The sequence below is a fragment of the Ammospiza nelsoni genome, chromosome 20, assembly GCF_027579445.1.
Source record: "Ammospiza nelsoni isolate bAmmNel1 chromosome 20, bAmmNel1.pri, whole genome shotgun sequence".
NCBI classification, from domain to species: Eukaryota; Metazoa; Chordata; class Aves; order Passeriformes; family Passerellidae; genus Ammospiza; species Ammospiza nelsoni.
This window is the reverse complement of record NC_080652.1, coordinates 1,025,892-1,039,391: the sequence shown is the minus strand read 5'-3', so window position 1 is coordinate 1,039,391 and position 13,500 is coordinate 1,025,892. Positions and strand designations below refer to the sequence as shown.

At 60.2% G+C, this 13,500-nt stretch overlaps 1 protein-coding gene across 1 annotated transcript in view; it reads left to right on the top strand.

Annotated features, from left to right (window-relative positions):
* Positions 1–13,269, top strand: part of EXD3 (exonuclease 3'-5' domain containing 3) — a 251,090-nt gene extending 237,821 nt beyond the window's left edge. Inside the window, exons 21-22 of the mRNA XM_059486425.1 lie at positions 4,429–4,522; positions 12,953–13,269. Coding sequence (XP_059342408.1) covers positions 4,429–4,522; positions 12,953–13,269 — 411 coding nt within the window. The remainder of the gene's footprint in view (positions 1–4,428; positions 4,523–12,952) is intronic.
* Positions 13,270–13,500: the final 231 nt, after the last annotated feature.

The window sequence follows — 13,500 nt, the reverse complement described above, 5'->3', positions numbered from 1 at the left end:
AACAAAAACAGGGCGCCGGCTGGGCTGCCAGCATTGCAAAAGGACATTTCACCTCTTCGTCCTTCTTGGTGGCACAGGCAGGGAGAGCCTCAGTGCAGGGGGGCCCAAGCTGCTGGAGATGGGGACAAGCACCTCGCCAGGCCTCAGGGAACACAGATAACACCACAGTCTCAGTCCAATGACATCACTGCTTCTAATCCCCATGTCATGCCCGGGGTGGTGACAGCACAGAGCTGGCTGGGCTGCTGTGCCCCCCCTGGATGCTGGCCTGAGCTCCTGGGGAGGAGCACACGGGTGAGGGTGACAGTGCCCCGCAAGAGCTGCAGCACCTTGGCCAGGATGCGCAGACAGGCACAGGGAGAGGGGACAGTGAGGGAATGCAGCCGTGAGGGGAGCACGGCTTGCTCTGCAATGAGCCGCACCTGCCCCTCATCCTTGCCACGGGCGTGCAGCCCAGCCGGGGCACGCAGGGGGTGTCGCAGGTGTGTCTCCCAGGCCAGGCCGGGAGCCTGAGCCCCGCTGCAGCTCCGTGGGCCGTGCTGCGAGCATCGGGACACGCGGAGCGCCGGCTGCCGGGCAGGGGCTCGGGCCGGGCTGGTTCACACGCGGAGCCGGGGCCGGGCTGCCGTGGGAAAGCGCGCCCGCCATGGCTCCCGAGCGCCGGGATTGCTTCAGCGGGGGTGCAGCCAAGATCCATTTCACAGAGGGCAGAGCAGATCTCGGCTGGGATTTACCAGTGACTAAGCATGTGCTGGCACGGGCTGCCCCAGCGTGAGAAAGGCAGGGCTGCTCCTCCTCCGAGGTGTGCCCGCTGCTGCCCTGCACCCCGGGGCACCGTGCTGGGCCACAGGGACACCGGCGGCAGCGGCCGGGGGGCGCTCAGAAGCCTGGGGGGGCTGCCAGCCCCGAGTCCCCTCCTCCCGAGCTGGACTCTGCTCTTTCCTCATCCCTGGTATGAGCAGAGCCCCTGCATTCAGCCCACTCAGCACATCGGCCCCCGGGCAGGACCGGGGCGTGGGCAGAGCTGCCACCCCCACCCCGAGCCCGGCACAGGGGCTGGGAGGACCCCAAGATGTCACAGAGATGCCAAACCCCTCTGTCAGGTCATGGCCACTGCCCAGAGCAGTTGCACCCCAGACAGTGATCCAAGGTGCCACTATCTCCTGCTGATTCACCTCATGAAGATTTTTGGGGCCACAGCTAGTCCTGCCATGATGGATCTGTAGAAACCACACTTTTCCAAGAAGAAATAACCATCCCTTCTCCAGCAGAGAGGCTCCCCACTTCCCTACCCTATATACAAAAGATCCACCTGAAAAACTGTTCCGCATCCCCAGGAGCCCAGCATCAAGCCTGAAGCCACCACTGGTCTCTGCAAAGCAGCCATGCAGCCCAGCTTGTGGAAGTGGCAGCCTTCCCCACTCACTTCATCTCTTTTGGCTCATTTTGTCAAGGCATTAAAAAAAATTAATTGCAATTTTTTATTACAGCTAATTGGTGCTGCTGCTTCAGTGGCTTATCTGGCTCCTGAGCTCGTACTCTGGTTTTGGGAAGCTGAAGGTGGTGAAGGCCCAGAGGCTGTGGGGTGGCATGGGGCAAAGAGCCTCTTGGCAGCACCCAGCAGCCTCAGAGAGTGGGGAATGCCAGGATACCCCTGTGCTGCTGGGCATTCCTGGCCCAGGGAGTGAACTACCCCTAATTCACAACAGTCATGAACTTTAGAGAAGCAGAAAAATTCGTGCAAGGTCACTCTGTGCACCCAAGCAGGACAAGAAGCCCGTGCCCAGCGTGCTGGCACTGCTGCTCGGGGTCCTGGTGGGCTCCAAGCTGCCAGGGCTGGGCATCCTGGGGGATCTGGTGTGTGACAGAGGGCAGGGGAACCCCTTCATGTGCATGCCAGCAGGGAAGGCAGGGGAGGAGGGTGTCCTTAGGCCCTGCTGCACCCTCCTGGCTGCCCCAGCTGGTCTGGGAGCCTCCTGGAAACCTCTGACTCTCCAGTGCTGCCACCATGCCCAAGAGGTGCCATCCCCACCCCTCCAGGCTCCGTGTCACTCTCCAGCATGCAGCCCATCGTCACTGTCATGGGGAGTGGGACCTGCACATGTCCCCAGCAATTGCCTGTCCCTTCTGCCTGCCTGCTGTAATCCCACGGACCCCTGTGAGGGTGTGGGTGCCTGTCAGGGGGTGGCATCTCCGCTCTGGGTCCAGCCTGTGCGAGCTGGGATGTCCTCAGGCCCCAGAGGGACCATCCAATGTCTGGTCAGGCTCTGCAGGAATTCGGGTTCCCATAAATGCCAGCATCATTCTGCTTCCCTGGGCTTTCACCCAGATGCATTTCCCGGGTCCCTGGGTTTGAGGGTGAGACCGAGGAGGGCTTTGCCCTGCTCAGGGCAGGGGGACATGCTCCACCCCTATGATATCAGTACTCTCATCTTGCCCCCAGCATGAGCAAGGAGCAGCACAGGGCTCTGTCCCCAATTGCTCAAGGGGTTGTTCCCTGATGCTGCTGTGCAAGTCAGAGGATTGCCACAAAATCCCCTTCTAAAAGTGATGCAGTGTTTTCCATGTCATTTGGGTGCTTCCAAGATCACCCCTTGTCCATCTCTGTCTGTCTGTCCATGCTGCTGCTCTGCAGGGCTGGAGCAGTGGGGCCTCAGAGAACTAAGCCCAGGTGTCCTTTCTGGCCAAAAAGGCTGGGGATGTGCGCTGGGATGGGGATGGATGGGGAGTGTGTGCTGGGATGGGGATGGATGGGGATGTGCACTGGGATGGGGATGGATGGGGATGTGCACTGGGATGGGGATGGATGGGGAGTGTGTGCTGGGATGGGGATGGATGGGGATGTGCACTGGGATGGGGATGGATGGGGATGTGCACTGGGATGGGGATGGATGGGGATGTGCGCTGGGATGGGGATGGATGGGGATGTGCGCTGGGATGGGGATGGATGGGGATGTGCACTGGGATGGGGATGGATGGGGAGTGTGTGCTGGGATGGGGATGGATGGGGATATGCACTGGGATGGGGATGGATGGGGAGTGTGTGCTGGGATGGGGATGGATGGGGATGTGCACTGGGATGGAGATGGATGGGGAGTGTGTGCTGGGATGGGGATGGATGGGGATGTGCACTGGGATGGGGATGGATGGGGAGTGTGTGCTGGGATGGGGATGGATGGGGATGTGCGCTGGGATGGGGATGTGCACTGGGATGGAGATGGATGGGGATGTGCACTGGGATGGGGATGGATGGGGATGTGCACTGGGATGGGGATGGATGGGGATGTGCACTGGCATGGGGATGGATGGGGAGTGTGTGCTGGTTTTGTGCAGGCTGCCAGTGGGAATCGTGCTGCAAGGAAGAGCCAGGACCTGGTGGCAAGCTCGTTTCCAAGCAAATCAGCCTGCCCCGCTCCTCCTGCAGGCAGCTGTGTGGGAGCAGGGCCATGGCTGCCCCGTGCCACGAACCCAGCACTGCTCCAGCCCCAAACCAGCAGGGTGGCTGCCAGCCCGCACCAGGGCCTGCCTGGGAGCTGGAAAAACCTTTCTGGTTTCAACAGGCTCTGGAGCAAAGCCCCTGGCAGGGAACTGACTTGTTCTGGTTAGCGATGTTGCTCACCTCTCTCCCTCCTTGCCTTGGGTGCAATGTGCAGAAAACAGCCCCTAAAAACAAACAGCTGACAAAAGGTGTTGTGGCACATCCCAACAACCAGCTCCCAGCCCAGGAGGGAGGGGAGGGGAAAGGGAAGGTGTCAGGACTGTGATGCTCCCAGGGAGCTTTAGTGCTGCTCACTCTGGGCAAGTGTTTGGCTGCCAGCTGCACCCTGTGCCTAGCCCCAGGCACCATCACTGGGTGCTCCCCAGAGGGGGATTTAGGGAGCTCTTTGGGGTCCAGTACCTGGCACACGTGGGCACTCAGAGACCTGTCTGGGTACATTTTGGCAAACAAAAGGTGGTAGAAAGCGTGACTTAGTGTTGACAGTGCCACAGCAGAGCCAAGCCAGGCAGAGCCAAATGAGAGCCCAGAGTGTTTTGGGGTCCACAGCCTTCATCCCCAGCCTCTGTCAGACAAGAGAGATTAAATCTTGAAGCCACAACTGAGATTTTGAGTGTCTGCTTGATCCTTGAAGGCAGCCTGATTGCTGCTGTTTTCTGTCTGGGGAGCCAGGGTGGGCAGTGCTGGCAGCCTGTCTGGATTCGTGGCTGGGCACACACAGAGGGAGCCCCTCTGGAGGGGTTCTTGGCCCTGTGCTGGTGCCTGGCCCTGCTCCGTGGGACAGGCCTTGCCTTGGTTTCCCTGCTGTGGTGCATGTGATGGAGGCTGCCTGTGCCAGGGGTGCCCAGCGTGGGTTTGTGCCCTGGGCAGGCAGGAGGTGCCCGGGGAGCGCCATGGCCATCTCACTGACCTCCCCCTGTCTCTTCTCTCAGGTGTGCAATTGCAACAAGTACCTAAAGGTCCCACGGGAGAGGATGAAGCAGCTGGTGGAGAGCAGCAGACAAGTGTCAGGGGAGCACAGTGCAGGTGAGTGGGTGGGTGATCCCCCCTCCTGTGCCCTTCCCTGGGACTCACTGCTCTGGACAGAGCAGGACCATCCCCCTGGGCCTGGGGGCTTCTCAGAGGGGATGAGAGTGCCCTGCCATCAACCTGCCACGGGCTGCAGACCCACAGAGCTCTTTCAGGTCCGGTCTATGTCTCTGCCCTGGCTGCCCTGTCCTGCCCTGCAAGGCTCAGGGTCGTGCATGGGATTGCCCAGCCAGGGCAGTTGGTGACATGCCAACAGTAGCTCAAGTGACAGCCTGAGGCCTTCATCACCTGAAAGTGAAAAACTCAGCTTGGGTGGTGAAATGCCTCCTGGCTGGGGCTGCTCACAATGCCTTCCTCACCTGCCCAGTGCCTTCCTCACCTGCCCAGTGCCTCTTGAATTAGGTCAGGCTGCAGGGAGCTGAGTCAGTGCCGCCTGCCCCAGCAGGCTCAAGGGAGAGAAGGCTCCTCCATACCTCAAGGTGCCTGGACCCACACACACTCCTTCCCGCAGGGAGACCCATTGTGGTGGCAAACGACACCCACGGCAGACCGGAATGGGAACGTGCCCCCGCTGCTGCTCCAGGGCAGCCCAGGCTCTGCTGCAGCCCTTTGGTGCATCCTTTGCCATCTGCTGACAGCAGGGAGCAGGGGAAGTGGCGGCTGCCGGGCGCTCCTGGCCGGCTGGGGCTGTGCTGGGGCTGCACGTGTGGCTCTGGGCATGAGGAACGTGGTGGGGCAGCTGTTCCCAGGGTGCCTGGGAGTGCTGTGCCTCCCCAGAGGCCGGGACATCCTCCCCAGCGGTTTCTCTGGTGAGGGCACTCTCTGCGTGTGTACCCAGCGACCAGACAGGCCAGTTCAGCCAGTTCCAGAGTATGGGAAATAGAAATGCTGTGCTTTGTGTTCAGAGTGAGCTGTTTTCCCTTCCCCCTTTGGGATGAGGTGGACGGAGCTGGGAGGGTCTCACACAGCACCATGGCTCCCCCACACAGACTCTTTCAGGGACCACCTTGCTCTGCTCCTTACCCTCCATCTGCAACAGCCTGTGCCCCATTGGGCCGTGCAGTCTCCTGCTGGGTCCCCCCATGGACCTGGGGGATTCGTGGGGAAGGAGCAGGAGAGACCCCTGTGCTGGCCATATCAGCCATGGCACTGGAGGGTCCTGCAATGGGGAACATCCTCTGCCCCGAGCAGGCAGGGCAGGGACCAAAGGTGCCACAGCATCCCTAGAGGGGTGGTGGAGACATGAGACAGAAGCTGTGATTCCCAGACAGGTGGGCATCGCAGGGCTGGAGACTCACAGCAGAGCCCCTGTGACCCAGGGCTCTGGCCCCATCCTGGGGGTTCCATTTCTGTCTGGATTTTGCCAGGAGCCGCAGGGATTGCAAGCAGGGATCGCAAGTGTGAGCTTGACTGTGTTGCCCCAAAACGTCCCACCTTGGGTCAGATATTCAGGAAGACAAGCAGGAGGGTGTGCTGACAATGTTCTGTCAACGCTTGGTGGGGACGGTGGTGGCATTGGAACAGGCTGGGCAGCCACAGAAGTGGGTCAATAAGAAAAATCTCACCTGTTCCCTGATTTCCTTTACATTTTCCTGCTGCAGCAGTTGGTGGCAGGATCTGCTCTGCCCTTGTCATGGCCCAACACATGGCATGGGGGTGTTGAGCACCCACAGCCACACACCAGGACTGTCCCCTGTCCCATGACTCCAGCCCAGGCCACGTTGTCCCTGTCATGCCCCTGTGCATGGCCCAGACCATGGCCAGGTGCTGTGCTTGGCGAGAAATGCCTTTTCCCTGCTCCTGCTTCCAGGCAAGGAGGGAACCTCCTCCCACGGGGGCCTCACCTCTCCAGGGAGGAGCTGGTGGGTGCTGGAGCAGATGGGTGATGGGAACAGATCCTTCAGGACCACCTCTCAACACAGGTCTGCATCTGGCCCAGGTGCTCCCAAGTGCTGGCGTCCAGCTGCAGCCAGTGCTGCTTCATTTGGTTCCTGGATTTTTATAGCAGGGCTTCCAAGAGATGAAAGGACAATTATTCATCCTGTAATAACTCACTTTTACTTGGACCTAGGACTTTCACAGGTTTTAGGGAACATAATCCTTGACACAGACACATTTTCCCTGCATGAGGGTTTTGACAGAGGTGCTGCAAATGGTTTCAAGCCCCAACAGCTTTTCCCTGTGATTTCCCAGAGGGATGCTCTGAGCAGCTCAGGTGCCTGGAGCAGACAGGGGCAGAGAGGGGAGCAGGGCTGTGGGTCACCACAGGGCACAGGCAAGTGCTCCCTGGAGGCAGTGCCAGACTGTAGCTCCCAAGGGAGCCAGGGGAATGGGCTGTGTCACAGGCTCTTGTCTGCTATGGGGAACTCTTGCTTAGTCAGTGCAGTAAAACCAGCTGGCACGGGGCCCCAGAGCTCAGTGGGTGCTCTGCCAGATGAAATCTAGTCTCTGGGAAAGGCGAGGATGTAGCACATTCCATTGGGTTGGGAGCTGCCAAACAGGAGGCGAATTTAATTGCAAAATCTCCCCTCACCATTTAAATGTGCTGCAAAAGATGGAAACAGTGGATCTTGCTGCTCCTGAGTCGGTGGTGCTGAGCAGGCAGGGTGCAGCCTCCACTGCCATGCTGGGTGGGCACCCTCCCTGGGCAGCTGCCAGCGCTGGGGCTCAGACACTGGTGCAGGACACGTCCCCGATGGCCCCAGCGGGGCTGCAGGAGCAGCTGCAGTGTCCCTGCACTGGTGGCAGCATGGCATCGAGCACCTGGGGCACCCCCCTTGCCCTTGCCAGCCTGAGCAGTGGCTTGGGGTTTCTTTCCCTTCTCAGCCCTTGGCTCCACCCTGAGCTTGGAGAAAAGCCAGCAGAGACAGCTCAAGGCAGGTGGGAGGAAGAGCTGCAGGCCACAGGGGAAGGCTGGGGTGCCAGCAGGACTGTCCCTCCTCTACAGCCACCACACTGGGGCAGCTGAGGGCATGGGCTGGTGGGACCCACTCGCCTGAGCCAGGAGCTCTGATGGACAGCAGGAAGAGTCCCCTGCATGCCCAAAGCCCTACAGCTGGAGGCTTTCCTGATCTACAGTGTTTGGCTTTGCTGTGAGCATCACACTTGTCTTGTTGCCATGTGGAAAAGGTGTGAGATGGATCCTTGTGCTGTCCTGGGAGTGGTTTTGCACACATGGATCCTCACTACTTTGTACCAAACTCCATTTGTAGGGCCAAGGCACCCCCATTGTCTTGGGCTGCTCTGAGTACTCCTGCATGGAAGGGGATGAGTTCCTGAGGGGTTGCACCCCTGGATCCAGGGGCTCCCCTGCCCCCTTCAGCCACCCCATGCATTTAGGCTCTCTTTTCTCCAGGGTGCAACAGAATAACAGGAGCATCTTCACGTGCCCAAGCATGGATGGGACCGGGGGCTGCAGTGGTGAGAGCAGCCAGAAACACCCCCCAGGCTCAGGCAGCTCTCCCTCTTCAGTGGCATTCACTCGCTCATTTGGGAATGCAGGGCAGGGCTGGGAGCCGGTGCCATCGCTGTGTGTGCTGCTTTGCAGAGCTCTGCCGTGCCTGCTGCCAGGGGCGCTGTGCCCAGCGGGGCCCGGGAAGGAGCTGGGGCCATTCAGAGCCGGGACCACTGCGTGCTGCTCCCAGCACTGGTACAGGGGCTGGCAGGCTTCTCTCCACAGCGGCACGGGGAGAGGAGAGCAGCTGGAGCTGCCTCTTGCTTGAGCTCATCCTCCCTCCTCCACCCTGGGAACATCTTAAGATCACGGCCAGGCTGCTGCAGCCCAGGTTGCACAATCCCGGGTCCTTTGTCCTTTGCTTATCTGCCTTATCGAGGAGGAAAAGATAACCAGGCATCTTCAGTGCCCTGCAATCAGCACATTTCTCAGGCTCGTAACTCCTCTTATCAGGCTGATCTCTCACCGAGGCCGAGGTTTCCCATGCACCTTTGTACTCCAAGAATGCTCCCAGGTCTGTGTTCAGCCTTGTGCAAAGCCTCGACAAAACTTTGAGCTTCCTCCCCAGCCCCCAGGCCTGGCTGCCCTGACCCCCACACACGCTGCGATGGCTCTGGTGGGGCAGGGCTGGGGCTGGCACAGGGCTGGGGCTGGCACAGGGCTCAGGCTGGCACAGGGCTCAGGCTGGCACAGGGCTCAGGCTGGCACAGGGCTGCCGGACCCACAGCCTCTGCAGAGGCAGCAGGAGCTGCCAGGTGCTTGCCTGAGCCAGCTGGGACAGGCACCCAGCTCCTCGCCCCAAGGCCTTGGTTCGGGTGACACAGAGGGACCTGGGCTAGAACAGGGCCCTGGGGCAGGATTTTGGGCAGGAGTAGCTGGCTCCCTGGGAAGTTGTTGGCTGCCACCCTGGTACTGAAACCCTGGGGGAGCCCAGAGCTCACACAGTGGGGACAGGTTGTTCCCAGACAAATCAGGGCTGGGTGGGCTGGGAAAGGGGAATGGGCAGAGGTTCAAAAGAGGATTGCCCTGATCCTGCTCGTCCCATCTTTCCAAGCCCTGCTGTGCTCCCCTGTCCTGCTGGGAAGTCCCCGTGCTGTCCCAGTAGTGCTGACCCAGCATTTCAGCATTGCAGCTGACACAATAGGCTGGAGGGACTGCAGGTCACCAGTGTCACCATCATGGTGGCCTTTCAATGTGACCCCCACTAAGAGCCCCTCTGTGTGGGGAAATGTGCATCCCCTTGCCCACAGTGGGCAGCCCCTGTCCTGTCCCATGTCCATCCCACTGGGTTCAGCCCCATGTGCATGAGCAGGACCTTGCAGTGAGGCACATGAAGCTGCAGCTCCTGTCTCATCCCTATCTTGGGACAAGTCACTTTGCCCCCACAGCCTCCCTGTGGCAATAGTTCAGGGTTTTTGTGGGACTACCAGAGTGTTCCCGGTGACTGTGGGTCCCAGAGGCTGCCATGTCCCCTCAGGTGAAGGGACTGTTGGTCCCTTGGACTGCCCTGAGCCTGTTCAGTGCCCAGGCTGTGGGATGGGCCTCTGGCATGGCTCTGCCCCACTGGCTTGGTGCTGGTGATTTGGGGCTGAAAGAAGGAGATCAAATCCAGGTTGGGGAGCTCCTGCTGCACCCACCTCATGGAGCATGGGGCCACCCCACCCTGGGGCATACAGTAGGGGCTTGAGCAGAAAGCAGGGCTGCTGCAGAGGTGACAAGTGTGTGCAGAGAGAGATCCCACCACTGATAGTGGCCCTGCTTAGCTCAGGAAAGAACCTGATGCAGAAATAAGCAGAATGGGGGTGCTGCAGAATCCCCTCTCCCTGGGCAGTGAGACATCACAGTGGGAAGAGCAGCAGTTTTTGCTGTTCCCATGGGATTCATTCCCACAGGTGAGCAGGGGTGTGCAGGAGCTGTGAGTGGGAAGCACAGGCAAGGCCAGCAGGAGATGGCTCTTGTGCTGAGCACTGCCCAGCTGGGGACAGTGCTGGGGGACAACTGCTGCTGCCTGTGGAGCTCTGCAGCACTCACGTGGGGTGCTCAGCTTTGGGGGGCTGGGGGCTGCAGGGCTCAGCCCCTCACCCAGGGTCTGTCATCCCCAGGGTGACCCAGCCAAGAGGAGGAGAGGTGAGTGAGAGGCAAAGGGGTTTTTATTTTCAAGATGTTTTATAATGGGATTATTAGTTCCCAAGAAGTGTTTCGAATCGATTTGGTAAGGAATGGCTTTCCTTTCTCCTCCGCGGCGATGCGGTGGGAATCCAGCCCTTGGTGGGAACCTCACAGAGCTCTGCAAGCCACAGATCTGACAAGCTCCCAGCACAAAGGAGGGATACCCTGGGCTCCCCTGCACCCTACACATGCCTTGTGCTCCATCTCTCCTGGAACTCCAGGGTGTGCAGCATCCAGGCAAGCTGGGATGCAGTCCCAAGGGAGCCGTGGCTCCACTGGAGAGGCCTCTGACTGTCTGAAAGGGGAGAAAAATCCCTCCCTCAAGCCCCCCACCCCCTTTTCCCTGGAAACCCCTGTTTTTCTGGGGGACCCAGCCTTTCCCAGCTCAGTTTTCCCGCGTGCCCCGCTGGCATCCTGTGCGTGGCGCCTGGTGGCCCTTTCACCCTGTCGGTGAGGAGAGCACAGGCATCTTCAAAAGCCCTGGGAAGAATTTGGTGGGAGGGGGAGAAGGGGTTTTACAAGCTCCCATTCAGAAATGGTCACTTTGAAGTGATGTAGCATTTTCAATCCTTTGAAGAGCCACAATTAGGAGGGGGCTGGTGCAAGCAAAGGCAAAACTACGGGGTGACCATCACAGCTTTTCTCTCCTCAGGCTTTTAAGGGATGAACTTTCCCTCCCTGCCTGCCTTTTTCCCACGAGCTCAGGGGGTGGGATTGGGGTGTTTGGGGGAGCTGGAGGTTTCTCATCCCCCTGTGCAGGGAAGGAGGAGTTTGCCATTGGCTTTGCCCACCAGCAGCAGGACAGCAGAGGGAGCGTTTTGGAAGAGAGAGCAAATTACTCCACATCCCTGCAGGCACACGGAATGGCAGTGCCCTGTCAGTGTGCTGGTGCCATGCTCTGTCCAGGGAAATGTTAAGGTCCGTGATGGGGAAAGCTGTTGGCCATGGGTGTTGCGTGCTGTCAGTGTCATTTCCATTGCATTGGATCTTAAAATCCCACCCAAGGTCGATGTCCCTCCCTTTGAGATCTGGAGCACGAGAGCAGAGAGGATAGAAGAAAAAAGGGTGCCCAGGCTGAGGCCACCCCATGCCACCAAACACAGGAGTGGCACAGGGCAGAGCGGGGTGGGAACAGAGTGAGGACAGAGCCGCTGTTCTTGCCTTGGGGATCTGCCACCCACTGGCAGGCTTCATCCTGGAGAAACCCCTGGGAAATGGATCCCCCTCCACAAACCTGCTCTGGGTGGCTCAGGAATCTCCCCAGGGCAGCCTGGGTGTTTCGCCACTTGCCAGAAATTTGAGAAAATGGGAACTTGAGGTCATTGTTTTCCCTTTAAGGATAAATGTCAGTGTCCAAAGCAGATGTGGGGGTGAAGGAAAGGCCTATCTGTGAGTGAGGTGATGGGGCAGTAGTTCAGGGCACAGTCCTGATGAGCCCAGCTCTTGCCCAGTGTCTCAGATGGGGCTTGGGGCTGCTTCCTCTTGCGCTGTGGCAGCAAACCCCAAACTAGTGCTGCTGCCGGGCAATGTGGTGGTGAAAGGCTGGCCTGCAAATCCCCCGTGAAAACATCCCCAGTGGCAGCCATGACCCTGAGCACGGCTGTTGATGTGCTGGGAACTGGGGGTGACCGTGCCCCACCAGCTCGGGCTGGCAATCTGCCTGGGGAGGTGTGGAAGGTCTTGGGGGGGTCTGGGGAACCCCCCTGAACCAGGCTCTGCTGTGAGCTGAGCCTTCCCCAGCTCCCCCGTGGCTTTTTCTGCCCAGACCCCACGGCACAGCTCGGGGGTGACTCTGCCAGGACAGGACGGCCCTGCCAGGATGGGATGGCCATTTCAGGGCTGTTTCCAGCCGGGTTCCCCCAGCATGTCCCAGCTCCTGACGGCTCTGGAATGCAGGGAAGGGCCAGCTGGGAATGCTGGTGTCCTCCATCCCAGCTGGCTCCTTGCTCCTGTGATCCTGAAAAGGGTGGGGTGAACACCCCAGAAGTGCCGCTAGAGTGATGCAGGATGCCTTTTGTTGCCTTAATTGGTGCCTGAGCAGGACAGATCCCCCAGCCAAAACGGGGACATCCTGCAGCAACAACTGCAGCCTGTTCCCTGCCAGGCCCCCTGATGGATGGGGGGCAGCTCAGCCCTCGGCCTCCGCTGCCCGGTTCTGGGGAGCTGCCGTGCCCCAGGAGAGCCCCGGCGGGTCCGGCCTGCGGCTCGGGGCCCTCCTGTGCCATGGCAGCGATCCTGGCACGGGGCTGGGGGCAAGGTACAGGGAGGTCACACGCTGGGGAAGGGGCCCAAGGCCCCGTCTGTGTGGGCTGGTCGGGAGAGACGAGGGTGCCATTGGCAGCTGATCCTGGTGGCGGTTTGATTAAAGCAGCAGCAGCAGCAGGGCTTTGCCTGCTCTTTGTCTGCCCCATAACGGAGCCGGGCATGGGGGCACAGCCCCGCTCCGAGAGCAGCCTGGCCTGGCCTGTGATCGGAGGCAAACCAGCGCTCCCAGAGCAGCAGCAGCAGCACTGCAGCCATCACCCAGAGCAGGACAGGCCCCAGGACACGGCAGAGGAACTGCAGGAGGTGCCCAGCAGCTGCAGGGGATGCACGGGTGCCACGCTCAGGGCAGGCAGCTGCTGGGTGCTGGTGACAACCACCTCCTCCCGAATCCAGGGGATGCTCCTCCCTGAGATGCAGGGCACAGCCTGGAGCCCTGCAGGGAGGACAGGCCCATCACAGGGTGGCTCACGCGGTTAAGCACAGATTCCACTCATCACACCAGTGGCTCGTGGTTTGTCTGCTGTCTCCTCTCTCCACAGGCTGCCCGGGGAGCCGGAGCTGCGGTGTCACCGTGCCAGGCTGTGACACAGCCCAGGCTGGCTGCGCCCCACACGGCGAGCAGGCGGAGGGCACGGAGCAGTGCGGGGCGGCCACGGGGCTGGCAGGGGACACGGCCCTGCAGGTCACTGCCATTCCCCCCGGAGTGTTGGACAGAGCAGAGCTCACTGACTTCTACTGCTGCACCTGCTGTGGGAAAGTGTTTTGGGAAGGGTCCCATTTTGGACGCGTCGTGTCCCAGTTTCAGGATGTTCTTGTGGCCTCTGGGGACACACAGAGCATCTATGAGCTGAGCTGAGCTGAGCTGAGCTGAGCTGAGCTGAGCTGAGCTGAGGAGAAGCACGGGGGCTCCACAGGGGAACTGGGACTGCCTGGTGAACCTCAGCAGATTTTCTGGGTTTCTGTGGGTTTCTGGAGAGAGGCTGGAAGTGGGGAGGCAGGAGCTCTCATTTTGGGATCCATCACAGAGAGCACTGTCACAGGTGCGCCAGTGGTTTGCAACAGCCCAAAAATACATGGCCTCCATGAG